We start from the raw sequence: 22,168 nt of genomic DNA on the forward strand, positions 1-22,168 counted from the left end.
TTAAGGTAGTGGGAAGAGCATATTTTTGCATCAAAACTATTAGAAAATCCCACATGTAGTGAACTAGTGCATTTATGCAATAAATGTTGTATAAATAAAGTGTAAAGTAATTTAGTTAATTTTTCAGGTAAATTAAATAAAGAACCCCCCCCCCCCCCCACTACCCCCAAAAATACATTTAAAAATCGTCACCTTAGACTTCTAAGGTTCTATCTGACATATTTGTCAAAATTTAGTTTTTCCATCCACTTACTGCATCCTTATAAAATGACAACTTATTTACATTATCTGATGCTTTTTATAAGATGTTTACTTTTAGAGTACACCTAGGGTTTCTGTCATGTTAATGCATGAAAGAGAACTGTTAATCATATATCGTTTGCTATGGAATGCAAAAACTTTGAAGCTCAATACGAATCATTCAGAACCCAGATAGAGCCTTATAATTCACGGGCAATGAAATATAAAGATTGTTTTATTAAAATATAATTTTAAAAATGATTGTAACAATTTAGAAATATTTATATTATAATTATATGAAATAAATTCTAAATAAAAATAAAACTAGTTAAAAAAGTGACTGATTGATTGGTATACCCTTTGACTTTCCTAGATTTAGTTTTTTACTGTCTATGTCAGTGGAGATCAGTGGAGTATTTTTAAAACTAGAATTGGAAGTGTACTTAAAAACCATCACAAAGTCTCAGAACAAGAAAGCAATTAAAACTTATAAAACATGTACTTTATTTAATATTCTGCATTAATTAAAAAAAATAGTGCCCTTATTCATTTTTGTTTCAACTTTTTCTTTCTCATTGTCTTTCTTTTGCTTTACCTGTACTATATTACTTTAAAATAGTCACATTTCTCTTGTTACAAAAAAGTAATATTTGCATTGTTTATACTATACTTCTATCTGTTTTTTATTTCTATCTGTTCTAATTGCCTGTTGTTACTGCAATAAAAAAGAAAAAAAAGATCAGCAGCAGTAATGTAATATATTTTGCTACATTTTGTTAAAAATTCTAAAACTTTTCCTGTTGTCACTTTGCTAAGTATGTCCTTAAGAGCCTTTACTTCAGCCTGATCCAACGAGAAAATTACAGTTTTTTTACATTTTGTCAGTATAGTGGCTAATTTGTACGAATTCAGTTGTACAAAAATGTACGATTTAAAAAAAGAAGGCGTGAAACCCAAGCCCACCCCTAAACCCAACCGTCATTGGGGGATGAGCAAATCATACTAAATTGTAGATCGTATGAATTCATATGAATTCAATCAAAAAGTTACGAATTGCAGTGAGATTGTGTTGGTTTATTAAATAAAAAAAACTTTCTGGATTAAAAGCAGGACAGTCCTGGATCAGCAGAAGTTTTGTTTCCCACATTCTAGATATCAAAAAATATATATATATCTTATTTACATTCACTCAAAAAATAAATATTTTTGCTTGTTCAAACTACTTATTTAAAATGAGCTGAAACAACACAATTCTTGAGATTTTATTGGGACAACTTAATTTATTTATGTCCAATCGAAATAAATTTGTTAAAAGTGTTAAGTTAACTTAATCGATTTGTGTTGGGACAACCTGAATGAATTGTGTGGAACCCTGCATTTTTTACAGTGTTGAAAACAAAAACTAAAAAAATTAAGCTGAATTTGAGGGCAAATAAAACATGTGTGTTAACTATTTACATTTGTTATAGAAAAGGGTTACCCTCAACATTTAGAAAAATAGCTTCTGTTATGTTTTACTAAAGAAGGAGGATACAGAGACTGAAAAAAGGGAGAAAGTCATTCTACTGACAAGTTGAGACTAATACTGAGCAACACTGAGGCAGGATTTCACTTTGTGTCAAGACAAGACAAAAAAAAATACACTTTGCATTTCACTCCACGCACACTCATGTCAACAGCAGATTCACAGCAGAGTTGGCGCCAGTTTGCAAGGGTGCCAGACCGCCAGGAGAGACAGTCCGCATGTTGTTCTGTGCTTTAGCACAAAACCACCGGGCAACCATCCACCACACAGCAGCACTGAATCACTACCACTGACTCAATACAGCAGTGAGAACAGCAGCTGAAGGACTCATCTATATCCTTTTACACCATCCATACATCCAAATTTCCTTTAGACATGCTGGGACAGGTTTAAAAAGCAACATAAAGTTGAAGTCAAAATTATTAGCCCCCTTGAATTATTAGCCACGCTGTTTATTTTTTTCCCAATTTCTGTTTAACGGAGAGCAGATTTTTTCAACGCATTTCTTAACATAATAGTTTTAATAACTCATTTCTAATAATTGATTTATTTTATCTTTGCCATGATGACAGTAAATAATATTTGACTAGATACTTTCAAGACACTTCTTTACAGCTTAAAGTGACATGTAAAGGCTTAACTAGGGTAACTAGGTTAACTAAACAGGTTAGGGTAATTAGGCAAGTTTTTTATAATGATGGTTTGTTCTGTAGACTACCGAAAAACATATAGCTTAAAGGGGCTAATAATTTTGTCCTTAAAATTGTGTTTAACTGTAAATTGTGTTTAACAAATTAAAACTGTAATCACCTGTTAAAGAAATCAAAAATAATCATTCTGCATTAATGGCAGCTGTTTGCATAATTTCTCAGTGAACTACAGCTATGTGTTGCTAGTTGCTCGCTCTGAAAGCAGGTGAAAATACTACAATTAATAAAAATTTTTACTGTAAACTCATAACTTCTGCCGAGTGTTTGAAACAAATCCTTCTGCGACATGATTCCAAAGTTGTGTTAGTTCGTCATGTTCGTCTGTTTATTCAGCAACTGCTATGAGGAGTTGCTGGGTTTCTTCTTTTTGGTGTATTTGGTGTTTTGTGTGAGAGCCCCCTTTGGATCACCCTCTTTCAAAGGAGATTTACTACTAATGACAGAACCGGACTTCCTTGATAAAATTTGCATGATAATTGCAATTTTGGCATAATCGTGTGATTAATGTTTAATGAGTGTCATGGTTATATATAACCATAAATATAATGGAAAAGAGAATCCAATAATGACAAATGTCCGCTTTTAGCAGTGTAAATTCTTGATTTATATGTAGTCAATGTCTACAAGCATATGTCTATATTCTAATCTACTAACTAAATCAATTTCAGAATTATGAATAGTTGTTTTCTGATGACTCTGTCATCACTGTCCTGTGCCTTGAGTACCAGGACCAATTTAAAGTCCATAAATCTAAGTCTATACAAAATGGAAAACAATAAACATTCTGGTTTCCTCAAAGGTTTTTATCTGATTTGAATAAAGCAGATAGAAAAAGTATTATTACTGTCTACACAGAGACAGCATTGTGTATTTTACAAACAATAAATTTTATGTTTTTTAATATTGATGTATTTTTAAATGTCTAAAATATAAAATAATTTTTTTCACAAATGCTGTGTGTCTCTTTCTTTGGTTCATCACGGAAAAACAGATTTGAATTTAGCAGCTGATCGAGTGTCGCATTGAACATTTGGATCACACTGGTGTGATTGTATGCACCAGGGACCAGACTTGACTGATCACACTGGTGTCAAAGAGTAAAATATGCTTATAACACAAAAAAAAACATGATCTTACTCCTGTTAGACTAAATCAAAAGAGGACTAAGCAGTGAGCTGGAAATTTAAATAACTTTTGGTTGTTGTATAATTTTCTCCACTATAGCACTGAATCTTCCAGTTAAAAAAGTGATATGTGCATCCATTCTGAAAGAGCAGCTAAAGAGCAAATAGAAAATCAAAAGAAGCATCGGTCAAAAAGAAAGAACATGGACTGTAATAGGAATCAATCATTGACAAAAGTTTCCAGTCACTCCGGAATTATTATATGACAAAAGAAAGATGAGCCAGGGAAAAGCCAAAAACCATGCAGTATCTATCAAATTATACTTCCCTAAGGTATTTTGGGGAATATGAGAACTGCATAAATCCATGGCTCTACTGTACTGAAGCTCAGTATAGTCAATAAATAAATAATGCATGTATTTTTTCTCAGATTTTCCTCACAAGGTGCTCGAAACATTTCCTCGAGACCTGAAACATTCTATGAAACAACATTAAATAAGAGCCTGCATTCTCAGCACGCAATGCGCATTATTAATGTATAAAGTTCTCTTTGTGAAGAGATATCTTTCTTATGGGCCTATTACTGCCACAACATTTCAATAAGGTTATGTAAAGTCTAATATAAAATAAATATCTTTTAAAATAAAGTTTTATGAATCAAAGAATTATGAAAAGTGATTAAGCAAAAAAAAATGTCATATATTCTCAGTGTTGATTCTGCTGATCTTTTATAAGGTTTCCATCAACAAACTTTTTTAACAGACAGAATAATACGATTAAAGAGACAACAATCTATTGACATTTAGATCAATAAATAAATTAAGATGAAAAGGAATAAAAAGGGATTTATTTATAATCTGTTTTGAAGAAATATATATGCTGCAACTTGCATATAAATGCATACAGCAATGATCTTCCATTGAATGTTTTTGTCATCTTTTTGAGACATGGCTTTTAATATTTGATTTCAAGATAAACAAAGATGTGCTACATGCAGTGGTGGTGTGTGTGGGGGGGGAGGGGGGGTCAAAACCACAAGTGGTTAAATGCTTTCTTTTTTTGAGTTTACATCCACATAAATCTACATGAACCGGAAGCTGCAACCTTTTTTTTTTCATATTGTGATGCAATTCCAAGAGCAGGGGTCTCAAACTCAAATTGGCGAGGGGCCATATGAATGACTAACAATTCATAGGAGGGCTGCTTTTACATTAAAGAACAACAAAAAAGTGGAAACATGATGTAATTGCAGTCAGACATTCTTCCCCATAGTATATGCAGTCAAAGCTCCTTCTTTTTGTTTCTTATTGTACATATTGACGGGGTAGTTTCAATTACTTTAAAAATAATACAATTTAATAATAGGCGTAAAAATATTGTTATTATTGTGTCCCAATCTTTGCTTAACCAAAAGTTTAACAGATAGCTTAAGAAAAGCAGATAGGGTAACTTTAGTGATTGTACTGGTAATTGTTCTTCTCAATCTTATTCTTTTATGTAAAAGTACAAAAAAGAGACGGAAGAGTGTATATATATATTCACTTTTACTTTAACATGTTCAAAACAGTCAGCAGTCAAATTTTATTAATTTACATTTTATACGAATCTTAATATGCATGTGAGGAAAATCTAATAAATGAGACCATTGGAATCAAATATTAGCAAAAATGATCATATTTACAGCACAAGCATTAAGTCTGGTTTATACTTCTGCATTGAGTGATCGGCGTGACCCACACACGTAGCCATGCATTTTTACTTCTGTGCACTGCGTGTAACACTTCTGAAACGCTAGTTGGCAGTAGGTGTTTATGTGCCTCTGTGTCGAGTTTCTTCACTGGGGTTTTGTTTTTTCTGAACGCTTAATATACAAGTGGCCCAAACTCGCTCATTTTGAGGCTGAAAATGATGGACGTGCAACAACTTCAATCATAAGGTAAACACAAAATATCAGTCTCCATCTGGAGCTCCTCTAAGGACACCACATTTGTAAACACTCACTGCATTGGGCCCGCACAGCTCTCACCTCCGAGCTTGTGCTACGCGACGTTGCGACGTGTAGTTACATTTTTTGAGAGGTGCATGCGCTTGATGCAGAAGTATAAATCAGCCTTAACATGTAAGCCATGGAGATGTGTTTGTACAACACAGTACGGGTGGCATAAAACTAATTATAATCAAACAACCCTTAATATTTACAAAAATAGAGCTTTAGTAAAACTAGAGCGCTAACGGACATATATTTCAATGTTTAAATCAGCCCCAGAAATGATCTGCATGTGCGTTACTTTCGTGCACACACTGAGATAAACCGAAGTTAACCCATATATATATTACAGTACTTTAAATGTCCAGTAAGTAGGGGTTAAAACCACAAGTGGCTATATGTGACTGCACAACAATGATCGTGATTCATATTTATATGTTTTAGGGGGCCAAATCTCCTTATATTTTTCATGTCAGTAGCAGGCCGGAGGGAGTAGGGTAGGGGGCGCAAATGGCCTGCGGGCCGGCAGTTTGAGACTCCTGTCCTAGAGAAACAAAATACGAAATGAGAAAACATTGGGCGTGGGTTGTTTTTTCTGCTGTGAGCTGATTGGATGTAGTAAAGTAGGCATTTCATTCTGAAATATCAGGAAATGGGTTTTAGAAGAGTTATTACAACCTAACAGACACCTCCTCCTCAACATTTATGTTTGTTTTCAAAACGGACAGCTGAAGGACAGACAGTGGTAATCTGATAATTTAACTGAAAAAAACAGGTAGTGCTTATAGATTACATGCACAAATTAACTGTTGACCACAAACTTAGCATCGTTAGCTAACAAAATCATATGGTTAGTACTTTAATTTATACCAGTAATGATTGCCAGGAGCAGCGCAGTAGGTAGTGCTGTCGCCTCACAGCAAGAAGGTCGCTGGGTCACAGGTTCGAACCTAGGCTCAGTTGGCGTTTCTGTGTGGAGTTTGCATGTTCTCCCTGCGTTTGCGTGGGTTTCCTCCGGGTGCTCCGGTTTCCCCCACAGTCCAAAGACATGTGGTACAGGTGAATTGGGCAGGCTAAAATTGTCCTTAGTGTTTGTGTGTGTGTGTGTGTGTGTGTGTGTGTGTGTGTGTGTGTGTGTGGATGTTTCCAAGAGATGGGTTGCGGCTGAAAGGGCATCATCTGCGTAAAAAACGTGCTAGATAAGTTGGCGGTTCATTCCGCTGTGGGACTAATAATAATAAAGGAACTAAGTCGACAAGAAAGTGAATAATAATCCAAACGTTAGAATGAGTTTAAACTAACCAAGTAACAAACCTGGCTCAGTGAGTCATTACAGACTTCCATCTGATATTGTGTTGAAGATAAAATCTCCATGCCCACCTGCACATTTCAATGAGAGCCGTCTTTATATCCTGGCAAATTCTCGAACCCTGCCAGTTTATAGGCGTGGTTATAGGTGGACAGAAAGGCCTCTTTTAGTCCAGCTAGACTATCACCTCCAACTTGTACTTGGACGACAAACTTGTCCCGGGTCACAGCCTGACAGCTATTGTTTTAATTCCCTGTACAGAATGCTGGGAGCAGAACGGTTTCACGTTGCCTGAGATTAGGCTTTTACCCCTGGCTGTCCTTTCCCTGCCTGTTTTCATCTAGGTAACCAAAAACCCCAAGAAACCAGTCCTTCACTTGAATTCACCACGTCCACACTCCCATTGTCACCATTCGCAACATTACAGTGCTTCCAGTGAGAAAAACACAATGGAGACTGAAAGAAGGCGTAAATCTAGACTGTAGCAAAGAGTTCAATCTGGCGAGTGCTTTCCTTACATAATCTTGTCGCGGGAATACGGTGTGTGATGTGCAACAGCCTAAAAATGCTTCACTGCATGTAACAGGCCACTGTAGCTGAAGACAGGAGTATTCAAACCACAGAGACTCCCAAATACAAACAACCTCGTGCTTGAACCTCCCAACCTAAACTGTAAATAGCATCTTGTCAATGTCGAGGCCCAATTTAAACTGTGCAAAAATAAATAAATAGGATGTTTATTTGTGTATTTATTACAATTTCTGTGATATTAACTTGGTGTTTAAAAAGATGAAAAAATGACCAATGTTCTACTATTAAAATTGCCTGATATTTTTCTTGTCTTATATGATGTGAAACACAAACATTCCAGTTAAAACGTTAAGAAAAATTGTTTAGCCTTTCATGTCCTTTTAGTTATCCTTCTCTTGAACATTTCCATTCGTAAATGTATTTGTTTCTTTTACTGTTATGTTACTATTATGTTACTGATGTGCTTGTTTGTCTTAAATTGTTGGATTTTTATCATTTTATTCATTTAAATATTACTTAAAACAGTGGTTCCAATGACTGAACATTGAGGATGTTTTCAGCAGGATAAATTAGCAAGTGAAAAGCATGTGGATAATAATTACAATTGGAGTCCCAATCTGGTTTGTTTAGCCACAATAATGAAGTATGAAGACTCTTCACAACACGTCCCATAAGGTGGTCTTCGTTGTGAAACGTTAACATCACTAAGCGTTGACACTATGAAAGCAATCTAACTGAATGCGCTTTCAAATGGAAGTGGTTAAAAGTGGACAACCTCAAAATATTTAGACATGTATTTAGTAGGGCTGTGTGATTAACTGAAATGAAGTCATCAACACAATTGATCATACACTGTAAATCCCAAAAAGTTAAGGTAACTCGAACTGTTTGAGGAAATCGAAACCATTTAAGTTCAAAAACTAATCCTAATGTGTACTGTGAACTTAATCCATTTGAGTAAATGAAGCAATTTGAGCACAGTAAAACCCAATAAATGAAGAGAACTCAAACCACTTTAGGGTTTTGAGTTAGGGCAACTCAAACCTGTTTGAGGAAACCGTTTGCTACAAACAATTTGAGTAAAAAAAAAACAAATCTATACGAGTACTGTGAACTTACTCCATTTAAAGGGTCACGAAACACCAAAACACATTTTTTGAGCTGTTGACAGTCATATATGTGTCCCACACTGCTAAAAACACTATTAGGACACCTATATTTCACTAAAAAGTGTAAATTGGTTGTTTTTGCGTTATTTCAAGCAAATTCGTACTTCCGGTTTGAAACGAATTTTCGAAGCTGCGTCACGGCCATGATATAATAGCGTTGTATTCCAGCGTGCAGACTGGACGTCTGTGCCAGAGTGTGTCTTATTACGTCTTACAGTGTGATGCATTAATGCATGAGTAAGGCTTGGTTCAAACCAATCAGCGCGCTCTATTTTGCAACTTCATTAATATTCATTAGTGTCACAGTGCCTAGACGACAGACACACCACGTTGTATTGGCAAAACAAGCATGAAGTGTTGCTTTTATAGTTTGCTGTAGTTAAATTTCCTTTTCATTTTCTCTCTGTGAGAGCTCAGACTCACGTGTGGATTACAGTGTAAACATGTGTGTAAACATGTTAGCACCACAACCAAACTTTAACCTCGTGTAGGGTTTTTACCACATTTAGTGACCGGAATAACACACACGACTTTCTGACGCTACCTGCCGTGTGCATCTAAGTTTCCGGGAAATGCGGAGGGTTTTTTTCTCTCATTCGCTGTGCGGTATCAAACATTGCATGAAAAATACACGCTTAGAGCAGTTCCTCGAATCACATATCTCGTTTGTCGTGAGGGGCATGAATGAATTCCCTGAATGAAAGAGCCAAACTGCAGTTAAAGTCCACCATTTAATAATTTGGCCAATAATTCGACTACACATGTCCATGTAGGTTAAACACCATCACTTTCTCCTGTGTGTTTGTGTGTATTTTGACTCTGAAACTTGCGCGTGCCCAAATAGACACTCCCACACCATCCCACTTTTCTTCCTCCGACACTCCCCCCTAAACAGAGCTGGACACGCCCACTTTTCTGACTTTTTCCAAAGTAGAGGTGTGAAAACACCCTGCTGAAACGAGGGGGTTTCATGGCCCTTTAAGTTGAAGTAATCAGGTATTTAAATAACTCATTACCTTCAACACTGAGTTCAAAACTCTTTTCAAATGAGAATGAACTTTCAGTCAATTTCGAGTTAACTATACTCATTTCATTTGATAAAGTTGACTGTTGGGTTTTACAGTGCAATTGTCATGCATATCTGGTGAGAGAAGCAGGATTGTGTGTTCAGCAGTAAATCTCCTCCAAACACCAGAGGGCACTCTTGTGCCAATGCTACAAATATGAAGAAATCCAGGCAAATTCCCATCCGCTTGGTAAGTCATAACATAAAGAACTGTTTCCGGGTCCAAGCCCAAAAAAATATTCGTTTATGACCACTTTTTAGTCTTTTTACGTAAATGTTATTATTACCATTTGTTGAGTCTCCCCATACAGTTTGATAAAGCGATTGGACCCAGAAGCCGACTCGCATTACGTCACACATAACAAGCAGATAGTGTTGCATTATAAGCAGAATTTAAATGCTTACTTTGAATCAGTGTCACTAAAAATCGCACAACTATTAAATCATCTCACAGAAAAATTAATTCTAACACTCAACTGAAGATGCGAAGTGAGTTTGGAGTAAAAACGCTATTAAATATGCTATTTTCACTTGCAGACTTTACTACATGCAATTGTAGTTCACTAGGAAGTGTTGAAGACAGCAGTCATCATCACAGAACGATTATCTCAATTTCATTATTTTCTTTTTTTTTATGTCTGAGTTTGATTTGTAATTTTACATAGCTATTCAGTCAGTTATTACGACTTTGTAGTAAATGATGATCCATCTGAAAGTATGTGTTGGAGGTACTAGAACTGACTTTACCAACCCAATCTCACAAGGAAATGTAACTATTATACATATTGTCAGAAAAGTAGCTAATTTGAACAAATAATATGATATAATTCGTATGAAATTGTGCGATTTTTAAAAGTAGGCATGCCCCCAAACTCCACCCCTAACCCTACCTATGAATAAACTATATTAAAATGTATGAATGAGATTGTACCAATTAACACAAATTAGCTACTAAATAAAAAAAGTTACGAATAGCCACAAGATTACATTGGATTTACTGACAAAATGCACATGAAAATCCCCATTGAATTGCCAAGCTCTAGTATTTAGTGCATAGGTCTCAAACTCAATTACTGGAGGGCTCATTTTTGCTCCATCCCTAATAAAACACAGCTGATCCAACTAATCAAGGTGTTCAAGACTCTTTTGAACAATTTGATTATTTAGATCAGCTGTGTTTAATTAGGGACGGAGCAAAACTGTGCAGAGCTGCGGCCCTCCAGGAATTGAGTTTGAGACCCATGATTTAGCATCATCCGCTTGCAATGGAACTGTAAACTGGTCACTGTCCAGAAGCTTGAATAAAAATTTAAAATTAAATAAATACTTCATTAAACTTAAAAAATCCACTGGCGTTCATTGATAAGTTGAAGACAATTTGGTACAAGCTGATCACACATTGACAACAAACAATCTTCAAAAACTGACCACTTAGTAAAATAAAAAGCTCTGTAAATCATTTTCCAACACAACCTTTCTAATCAAAAATGAATTAGGTGCGTCTTTAACCTGAGCTCAGCTTTGTCTCAGCGAGCAGCATTATCAGCACACAGCGTCACTCAGCATAGAGAAAATCTGTGTTTGTCGCACTGAGCCGAATGTACCGCTCACTGATAACGAAGCTGGTATTATCACCTGCAGATAAGGCTGTCTTTTTCTCTCCGCCAGCCCTGAAATCAAAGCCGAGCAGAGGGGCACAGCTCTAGGATATGTGATGAACGGGGAGCGCCGGGTTTTTCATCAGATCACTGACACCCCGATGACAGCAGCCCTTAGCAATCTCTGAAGCTCCGAGCAGCTGTTTCTGAACCTGCAGAGATCCAGAAGGCCTCCTGCTCCTCTTTGCGCATGCGAGACCACCAAGCCGGCTCGACGATTATTTTACGACACTGGCAGATCCAGGCTTTGGCAGTAACTGGGCTAAAGCTGTAATTGATTTACGAGCAGCTTTCTCCAATGCGCCTGACGCTAGTGTCCATGTAAGGCAGTGCCAACACAGTCTTCCCTTGATACCCTGCAGACAGCCACCACCAAACACAACTTCTCAAATCCTCAGAAGAAAAAAAACATTACTGGAAAAACACAAAAAATTATTTGGCTCAAATGCTGGAGACAGTAAATAGACCAATGAGTTTGCCTCACACTGGTGAGTGGGCTTGACAAACCACCTGTAAAAAAAAAAACATTTTTTCATCTCTCTGACACTTTAACTATTATGTACTGTTGAGATGTTTTCATCCACTATGGGGGGATCTTGTGTCTTAATTTGACCATAACTTTTTCTGTGTTTCAGCTAGCAGAATGATTTTTGGTGACAAATCTTATTTTGAGAAAATGCTTTAAATGAAAAGAAATCAACAATACACTGGGCAAATTGACTACGCTTTTTAATAATAGGGATGACAACATCCACTAAATTAAACTGTTGTAAAAGTGCATCAGATTATTTTACTTTTTTGTTGTTGTTGTTTCATAAATTAACCTCAGTCCTGATCAAAATTACAAAATTTCTTAGAAAATTACAGGATTTAAACTATTTAAGTTCCAAATTCACAAATGATGTCACTGATTTGGTGACATTTGGTGAAAACACACACAAAATAATATATTTTCAATATAAATGTAATTGTTATATATACTACAGAACTACATGGAGTAAACAAAAGCAAAGACTGTGTATTTCTGCACCATCAAATGTGGTTTTGATGGAAGTCAATGGGGCAAAAACAGCCACCAACTGTTAATTAGGAAAAAAAAATACTTTAAAATACGTGCTTTTTGCACCGAATCAGTGACATTGTTTATGAACTTGGCAATTAAACAGTTAAAACCCTGTAATTTTCTAAACAATTTAGTTGTTTTGATCAGGACTGAGGTTGATTAACAGATTTATGCAAAAAAAATTAAAATAAACAAATGTTTATCCGAAGCATTTTTAAAGCAGTTTAATCCAGTGGAGGTTTTAATCCCGAACAAAACAAAAGGCTAGTACATTCGAGCAGTGCACAAGGGTTAACCAGGCACGTTCTTTAAAAAACAAAAAACAAATAAATGGATAAAACACACACACACACAGGCCTCCTGCTGGTCAATAATCCCGGCTCCACATTGCAGATCCTGCGATATCTGAATGCACGCATTGCGATTTCGATGCTGAAACATCATATTGTGTGCTGGCCTATGCCCTCTTCACCTGGTCTATTTACTCCTCGTTCAGTTCACTCCGTCTGTCCTGCTTTCCATCAGCCAGAGATTTGCTTACCCAGTCATGGAGAGATAAGCCCTCCACTCTAAAAGCAAATCCCTCACCATGTTGCGACCCCTTTTTAATATGCTGTGGATTTCAGACTTGGTAACGTCTGCAACCTGAAGGCAGGTGAAAGATTTTGCTATTAAAAATATATATATAATTTAAAACATCATTGTATTTAAAAAGGTCAAAATTAAAATAATTTGGAGTCTATCGGTAACCGTCAACTGCCTGATTTAGTCAAGAAGACAAGGTGGTACAAAATTTGACAAAATCTCTAAGCAGGAAAATTCTTGCTTTAATCAATGTACCCTCAGAAAACTATAAAGCACTGTTTGTTTCACTTGTATCTTTGCTCTACTGTATTTATCAATGCTTGTGATTGGCTAATTATATTTTATGCGAGGGCACTCTTCCACAAAATCACAAATCAATGTTGAGTTAAATTTGGACAAACCTAAGGTTGGGTTCCTTTTTTTTTTTATTAAAATACATTTAAATTAATTAAAATAAATTATCCCAAAACTGTAATAAATAAATAACTAATAATAAAAAATTTAAGACATGACAACAAATGTTTTTTTTTATCTTGTAATACACAGTTTAGCTTCATATTAAGTCAGACTGATGTAAATTAAGGTGACTAAAAACGTTTGATCAAACCTAAAAATTAAAGGTTATAGGTTTTACAGTGAATGTTTATGATTTGATTGGGTTTTCCATATTTGATCTAAGGTGTTACAATAACCCAGTAGTTTCATAGTGTCTTTTCTGTTTATAAAGGTATATTAAACTATTTATTGCACTGTAAAACCCAACAGTCAACTTTATCATTATTTTAACGAAATGAGTGTAGCTAACCCAAAATTTACTGCAAGTTAATTCTACTCATTTGAAAAGTTTTGAACTCAGCGTTGAAAGTATTAAGTTATTATACCTGATCAATTCAACTTAAATGGAGTATGTTCACAGTACTCATATAGATTAGGTTTTTTTTTTTTTACTTTAATGGTTTGTAGCAATCGGTTTCCTCAAATGGTTTGAGTTGCCTTAACTTATTTGATTTTACAGTACTCAGTTAGTTTGAGTTGTTTTCACTTATTGGGTTTTACTGTGCTCAAAGTGCTTCGTTTAGTCAAATGGAGTAAGTTCACAGTAGGATTAGTTTTTTAACCTTAAATGGTTTGTTGCAGTCGGTTTCCTCAAATGGTTTGAGTTACTTTAACTTATTGGATTTTACAGTGTGTAAATAAATATTTGTTATGTTTATTTATTTGATTATTTATTTATTTGATTTTTAATAAAACTAAAGCAAAATGTGAGGTATAGGCCCACAAAAAAATCTGCTTGTGCAGATTTACGCAGATTAGCCTATCATTAAGTCTATGTATTTACTTGTGTAAATTTATATTTATTCAGTTTTTAAATTGATTTTACTAATATTATTGTGACATAATAATAGTAATATTAAGATGTTCATATGATTTATTTACAATACAGGTTGTAAAGTAATATGTTCTGTCTTTTAGTAGACGTATTATATGAAAGACTCGCTTTGTTAACTAAATAAGTAGATGTAATTGGATTTGCATTGTGCACATTAAATAAAAGTAAAAAAATTTATATTTTTATTTCATAAATAAGTTTTTCGATACAGCATGATACTCCTAAAATCATTCCACATAAATCAACTAAATTTTTACAAGATTCTCAGCACAAATAGTAGAAAATGTCAGCAGAATCTGTCTGGCTATTACTTTAAGAAAAACAGGGTTTGAATTACACCAAAAAAAAAAAAAGGAAATTTATTTACGATTTACTTTCTCTAGAGTAATTTTAAATCTTTGTGATATTTTGAAGAAAAAAATTAAAACCTGTAACCACTGACTATGCAAGGTAATTCCTGCCAATTTTAAATAATTGAAAAAAAAAAAACACTGGAAATTACAGATTGTTCACAAAATTCTCTGCAGAAATAGCAGAAAATGTCCAGTTTCTAGCTTCTTCAAAATATCTTCTGTTGTGTTCAACATTAGAAAAAAAAATCAAACAGGCTTGGATCAAGTAAAGGGGAGTAAATTATTTTTTCATTTTTGAGTGAACTATCCCTTTAAATGAACACAAATAATTAAGACTGGCTGAAGTAATGTCTATTTTGGTTTTATGCAGTAGTTGTATACTCTGCAGTTTTCAGTGTAGTAAACTAGAATTCCACAGACGAGGTCTGGTCAGAGATGAGTCCTGCAATCAAACACAGCCTCTATTTTGCCCAGGGAGAGAGGGGGGGAAATGAGCCACTTAATACCCCGCGGTCCCACAACCTCGACTCAGCTGTGCAGCAGGCCAGCATCACACAGCAATTAAAGCCTTCAAATGAACACAAACACAAAAGAGCCACTATATTCACTCTCCCATGAACAGAGGAAAGAGGATTCATCCTGATGCTGCTGGGTGCTGCAAATATTAGGAACGAGACGTTGGTCAGTCAAGAGTCTTCACAGCTCAGACGCTCCGCAGGACACAGGATTTTATTACATCAAAACAAACACTCTTATCTGGAGCAGACCGAGCCGGTGCATCAAACTAAATAAGACTCAAGTGAAAATCGAGATGCGTGATTCCCCCTAACAGCGGCCTACAATGGTTTAGGATTATTTATGGCTGCATATTATGTTACGTGTTCCGGTTTAGTCTGTCTTGCTAAAGGCAAACTAATCTTGGCATTCAATGTTAAACGTGTTGCTAATAAGAGGAAATAAGAAGGGGGAAATGTGATTTAGTGTTTAAGCCTATACAAGGAGCAAACTATACTCTTATTTTTATGTACACAGCATATGTTTAAATGTATGTGATTTAATATAAAACATTTCTTAATAGCTTTAATGCATTTAAACTGCACTGTAACAAACTATATGATCAACTAATCATGATAGCATACATTATTAGTTCATTGTAACCAAGTTAATCATGTTCTAACTTAATTTTATAAGTTATGCGAGCTGTTTTAAGTCAGCTTAACATAATATAAATTCAATGGAAGTTCAATTTGAAAGGTGCCCAAACTCCTTCAGAGATCTTGTCTCTTAATATACAGTTTATCTTTGCTATTGTCAAGTTTGTAACCATGTCTTTCGACCAACATCATGGTGTGCACACATTTTTTTTTTTATTATTTAAATAAAAAATCAGTTTAGCTTGAAAAATACATATATTTATAAATATTTTAAAAAGTAAAATATTCAGGTGAAAAAAAAAAGTTTGACATAACGTGCCCTGTTTATTTGTGTATAGGCCTGTCACAATAATCAATATAACAACTTATTGTGAAATACTTGGAGATGATCTTAATATTTTTGGCCATTGCAATGTATACAAATTCACAAATAACGTTAAAGCCATTTTACAATGAAATTTACATTCTACCTCACTGGTATCAATGTTTATATTTGAATATTTACCTAAAAGGATTTTTAATAATATTTATAAGAGGAAATTTACCTTTTTAACGTCAAATTATAGAATCTAAATAACCTTAAGAATGAAACGTGTTTTAAAATGTTTATGGCTATTTGCAGTATTATGCTCTTATACAATCATGATATAATCGGTGGCATAAAGATAATAACAATATTATCGCTTATCGACACAATTTCTGTGGCAATATGATGCACAACAAAAATTCCTTATGGTGTCAGGCATCTTTGTGGTTTTATTTTTGGAGCAAAACAGAATGACTACACATTTTGAAAAATGTCTAGTAAAATATTATCAACTGTCATCATGGCAAAGATAAAATAAATAAGTGATTAGAAATGAGTTATTAAAACTATTATGTTTAGAAATGTGTTGAAAAAATCTTCTCTCGGTTAAATAGAAATTGGGGAAATAAATAAACAGGGTGGCTAATAATTCTGACTTCACATGTTTGTGTTTTTTTTTCCTGTACTGGGTTGCAGCTGGAAGGGCATCTGCTGCGTAAAACATATTGCGGAATAGTTGGCAGTTTATTCCACTGTGGTGACCCCTGATAAATAAGGGACTAAGCTGAATAAAATGAATGAATGAATGTTTATTTTCGCACATGAGAATTTGGATAATTAAAAAATACAATAATTCTGGCTACTGGCAGGAGATCATAATGATGTTAATACTATATATGGAAATATCTGCAAACAATTAGAACTAAACATTTGGAAATAAGGCAATACATAATCCTAAAATCTATAAAAAAAATAAAATAAAATAAAAACATTTACTAAAACAAACCAAAAAAAAAAGGTTTTCCTCTGGAATTTGAAGCAATATATTTTGCACAAAACTGTTACATATCATTATACAATAAAAAATTACATAAATGGAAAAATATAAATAATAAAATAAAAAAGGAAACCATTCAAATGTAGTTATGGCCTAAAGAAATAAAAGTACCATCCAAGCAGTATTCTTTCAGCTTCATTCCGCACTGAATATCTTTTACAAAAAGCAACTCTTGCACAACACAGCAAACACAAATCTAAGCTTAATTACCCTCGCTCTTCCCTAAACAACACAATACTTCATTGTTTATATTCTCACCGCACATGCACACACAAAGCATTTCCCATCCTGCATCATGAAAACACTGCATGTGACACAATCAGCATTTTTACACGGTGGCAAATTTGATCCTAAACATTTATATGCCTGCCACCGATGCCACTGTAAAACCAGTATGAGCCATTAAACCTACATCATTTGCTCGTCAGCGAGACCTGCCAAGACATGCTGCGGGAGGTGGAGCTGGTGCAGTGGACCAAAATGGATCCCAGCACACAGGGGCAAATCTGAGCATGATCCAAATGGTATTATCCATAAAAAATAAACACTACAGCACTGCAATATCAAACTAATGAGAGGGCGGTAAATGTACAGGAGAAAAAGAAGAACACACACACAGTAACACACACACACACTAACACATACAGTACTTTCAATGCAATTCTGTCAATCGTAATAAATGAATTAACATCTCTGGCAGTAATCCAGATTTAATAAAGGTCATTTCTCATCACTTATGCAACCTGAAGCATTATTTGAAGATATTTATGTGTGGATAACTCAATTAAAAGTGTTCCGAGATGCAGATTTGTTTTAGTAAATGACATAAAAACAGGCCTTTAATCTGAACACCCAATGTGCTTTTAATAATGAAACAGGTTTGGTTAGTTTTAGAAAAAAACTGCTACACCTTTATTTGAAAAGGGACTATAAAACGATTAAATAAATCATGTTTTATAGTTATTTAATCATTCGAAAATTAACCTGTGCACTTAAGAGCAAATATCAACTCTAAATGTCAAAAGGAATATCTTTAATTCACCTTGTAAAGATGGATTTGGCATCTAATTATTTCTCTGATTATTTTGTAACAGCTTATAATAATCTCATCCGTAATTAAGGTGTTTTCCTGAACAGCCTTTTTCCCCTTATACTGGATGTGTCTGAAAGTTAAGGGGAACATAAGCAGCCGGGATTTTTTAACTATGTAAGCAAGTGTAAACCAAAAAAGAAATGTTTAGGTTGGCAGCTCATATATGGGATGGTGATTGTGTAATGGTTTAGGCAGGGTTATGTGTGTGCTGTGGTTTGTAAAGGATGTGTTTGCAGCACACCCAACAGAATAAAGCCTCCAGCTAAAATAAAAAGACACCTGCCTGCAACAAATGATTTATTATTTTCTGGGATTATAGGTTATTCATATAGCGCTCAGTGAGAGTAGTCATAAAATTCAAGTGTGGCTGCTTTTCTTTGTGTGTTTTATCAGGAAAACATTCCACCTTTTTTTGTCTGCCAAAAGTCTTTTGCAACAAAAACTGAAAAAATTAAGATTTGATTCAATTGAAGAATAAAAAATACATAATGATAATGCTGCCTTGAAAAAATAAGAAAAATCTCAGTTTTTATGTTCAGTGTAACCAATAAAGCTTTTTTTTAATTCATGCTCTGGGAACAAGATGAATATTTGGAAGAATATAATAACAAAACTGATCATTTACCATGAACCAATTAGTTATTATAAGAGGTCAAAAGATGTCAACCTTTCAGATCCGACTTTTTTTCATCCTTTACACCTGCCCACACACTCACACAAACCCACACTTCCAGTCTGTTCATGACATTGATCAATGCATGACTTAATAAACATCAATACGTATGTCATCCATCATCTTACCTTTTTGTGTCTGTCTTTAAAAGGCAACGCCGGCCATTGCATCTCCTGCAAGAAGTCCTGCCACTGTTTCTGGTCCTGATCCGAAGAGATGAAGACGATTTCCAATTTGTCCTTGTGCTCGGAGGATTTCTTAAACTTGCTGTAAAACTCGGTCAGACTGGCGTTGAACTGCTTGCAGGGGCCGTTTAAACTGCAGCCGAAGTAAAGCCCGAGCAGAGACAGCCTGCTGCCCAGCGCCTGCACATCCACCTCGGCTTTCTCCCCGTTGACGAGCCGCTCTCCGAGCAGATTCACCAGAAACTCCGACATCGCTACTGAGCCCTCGAAACCGACTCCTTGTGCTTTTGTTCGCTTATTCGGCGGGTAAGAACTGAAGCCAGGTGGATATCCCGAGGCCCGTGTGTCCGGTTTGTAAGCGGCGCGGGTTCGAGCGCAGAGGCAACGGCCGTCGAACGTCTCCACTGAGCGGTGTTCAGGAATGCGCTGCTCCGCTCATAGAGACCGGCCCTCGGCGACAGCGACTGCAGACTCCCGCTGCGAGGCTCTCGCTACATCTAGTGGACACATGCTGCCATTGCACGTACTGTAGAGGGTGTTCAATTAAGTTGTCGATTTTTAAATATAGTGATGTCATTAAAAAAAAACTTTGACTCGAAAACTTCCTTTGAGTAAACTGATAGAAAATAAAATAGAATACAAGTTAAAAACAATATCCTTATTTAAATACATTTTAATAGTTAAAATGATAATTTAAGTCTGCGTTAAGTGGTTATAGTGCCTTATATGTTAAAGCTTATAATACTGCAATTAAATAATTTCAAACAACAAAATTATTAATTAAAGGAAAGATTTAAATTTGAATTTTCTAAGTTAGATCAACTGTTGGACATTGCTGCCATATGGCAACATTTCATAAAGTACCTTAAAAAAAGATTTTTTTTCCCAAAAAAATTTAAGTTTTTAAATTTTAAGCCATTTTAAGAAAAGAAAAACAGTCAAATATTTTTAATATATTTATCATAATGTGTGTGGTAAAGGGTTAACTGACTAAATGAGTCAAATTTATTAACATATGAGTCTCTTATATACTCTTAAAAATAGAGGTACATGAGCTGTCACTGGAGGGGTACCTTATAAAAGGTAGCCTACAAACTTGTACCTATAAGGTCCATAATAATACCTCAGGGGTACATATTAGTTTCTAAAAAAGTACAAAAGTGTTACTCTTAAAATTTGTAGGTACTAATAAATACTTTTGAGATACCAATATGGACCCTTCAAATACAAGTGTGCTACTTTTGAAAAGGCACCACCCCAGTGAGAGCTTGTGTACCTTTATTTCTGGGAGTGTAAAATGACCCCTTATACACACTTTCCAAACAACTCATATTCCAACAGCTTTCATTTATTCTATTATTTTTTGGTGAATATTATTAAAAACAAACCTAATATTGTCTTATCATGTAATCAACATACAGTAAATATTATAACAAATAAACAACAAGTCTAGTATATTCAGATGCATAAGAATAGTGTAGCTACTAGCTAACATTCATTCATTTTCTTGTCGGCTTAGTCCCATTATTAATCCGGGGTCGCCACAGCAGAATGAACCGCCAACTTATGCAGCAAGTGTTTACACAGCGGATGCCCTTCCAGCCGCAACCCATCTCTGGGAAACATCCACACACACACACACACACACATACACTACGGACAATTTAGCCTACACAATTCTCCTGTACCGCATGTCTTTAGACTGTGGGGGAAACTGGAGCACCCGGAGGAAACCCACGCGAAGGCGAAGAACATGCAAACTCCACACAGAGTCGAGGTTCGAACCATCGACCCAGCAACCTTCTTGCTTTGAGGCGACAGCACTACCTACTGCGCCACTGCCTCACCCCCTCCTAGCTAACAATGTTTATATATTATGCTATATATTATAGTACACCTGTCTTATCTGATTTGAGCAAACTTACAGTACCTGAACTTCCTCTATCAAATGTCCAGTCTGCAGCATTCTCATGGTCACTAAAATCCATCTCATCCTCACTTTTATCTGCAGGAAGAGCCAGTTGTGTCATTTTCTTCTTTCACTAATTATAAAACATGTGCTCCCTAATACACTGTTCCCTGTATTCATATGTATTCAAAAATAGTATTGACATTAAAACTAGATTTTATCCATAATGCAAATGGCATTAACACATGACTTATCAACATTATATTACTAGCTTTCATGTTGCTATTGTCACTACTTAAAAGTTCATAGCTGAACTAGCTAAACCGTTGCAATATTGCATGTTCCACTATTGCACATGCACCATTTGGCAACACTTACATTTGATCGATTTATAAAAAACTAATTTGATTTTAAAAAAAAAACAGAGCTGGCAATATGTCATTAAACATAGTCTTAGATATTTTTGTGGGTCTGACATAATTTAGCAATTACTCACACTTAACGCCAGTCTGTCAGAAATCACGCCACAGAAAAAGACTGAATGTCATGTGACTTAACCAAAGCACATCAATGGCTACACTAAGGTCTTCTCTTTCCAAAAAAATAAAAAATAAATAAATAAAAATATATATGTTGGTCTTAAAGAAACATTGGCAGGGAAATAAACATAAGGATCATGTTGCCATATGGTGACACCGTGCAGAGGGTTCAAAATATGATCTTTAGAGTTTTTAGATATTTACCTATAAGAGATTTTAGGAAATCTTCACTGGTTTTGAAAATATAACCATACACCAGACACTTGAAAATATAACAAAACACAACCTAGAAAAAGTTTTTTAAAAATATTACTTATTATTAGATAAGGTTAATTCAAACACTGACAAAATGAGGAAAGAGTGGCAGAAGGAGCTTAATACAGAGATATCAGATGGGTCGGAAGATTATCTTTCCAAAATTCATTATTGTTCTATTAACACGAGACACAGACTGATTCAATTTAAAGTTATCCACAGACTTCATTATTAAAAAGTAAAATTACATAAGATTCCTAAATGTATCCTTGTTGTGCAGTAACTG

General features: G+C 35.0%; 1 protein-coding gene across 1 annotated transcript in view; it reads right to left on the minus strand.

Annotated features, from left to right (window-relative positions):
- nxn (nucleoredoxin) overlaps nucleotides 1–19,602 on the minus strand; it is a 129,983-nt gene extending 110,381 nt beyond the window's left edge. The window contains 1 exon segment of the mRNA NM_001020595.1: nucleotides 19,123–19,602. Within this exon segment, the coding sequence (NP_001018431.1) occupies nucleotides 19,123–19,431 (309 nt within the window). The 5' untranslated portion in view covers nucleotides 19,432–19,602.
- Nucleotides 19,603–22,168: the final 2,566 nt, after the last annotated feature.

Source organism: Danio rerio, chromosome 15, assembly GCF_049306965.1.
Source record: "Danio rerio strain Tuebingen ecotype United States chromosome 15, GRCz12tu, whole genome shotgun sequence".
Classification (NCBI taxonomy): domain Eukaryota; kingdom Metazoa; phylum Chordata; class Actinopteri; order Cypriniformes; family Danionidae; genus Danio; species Danio rerio.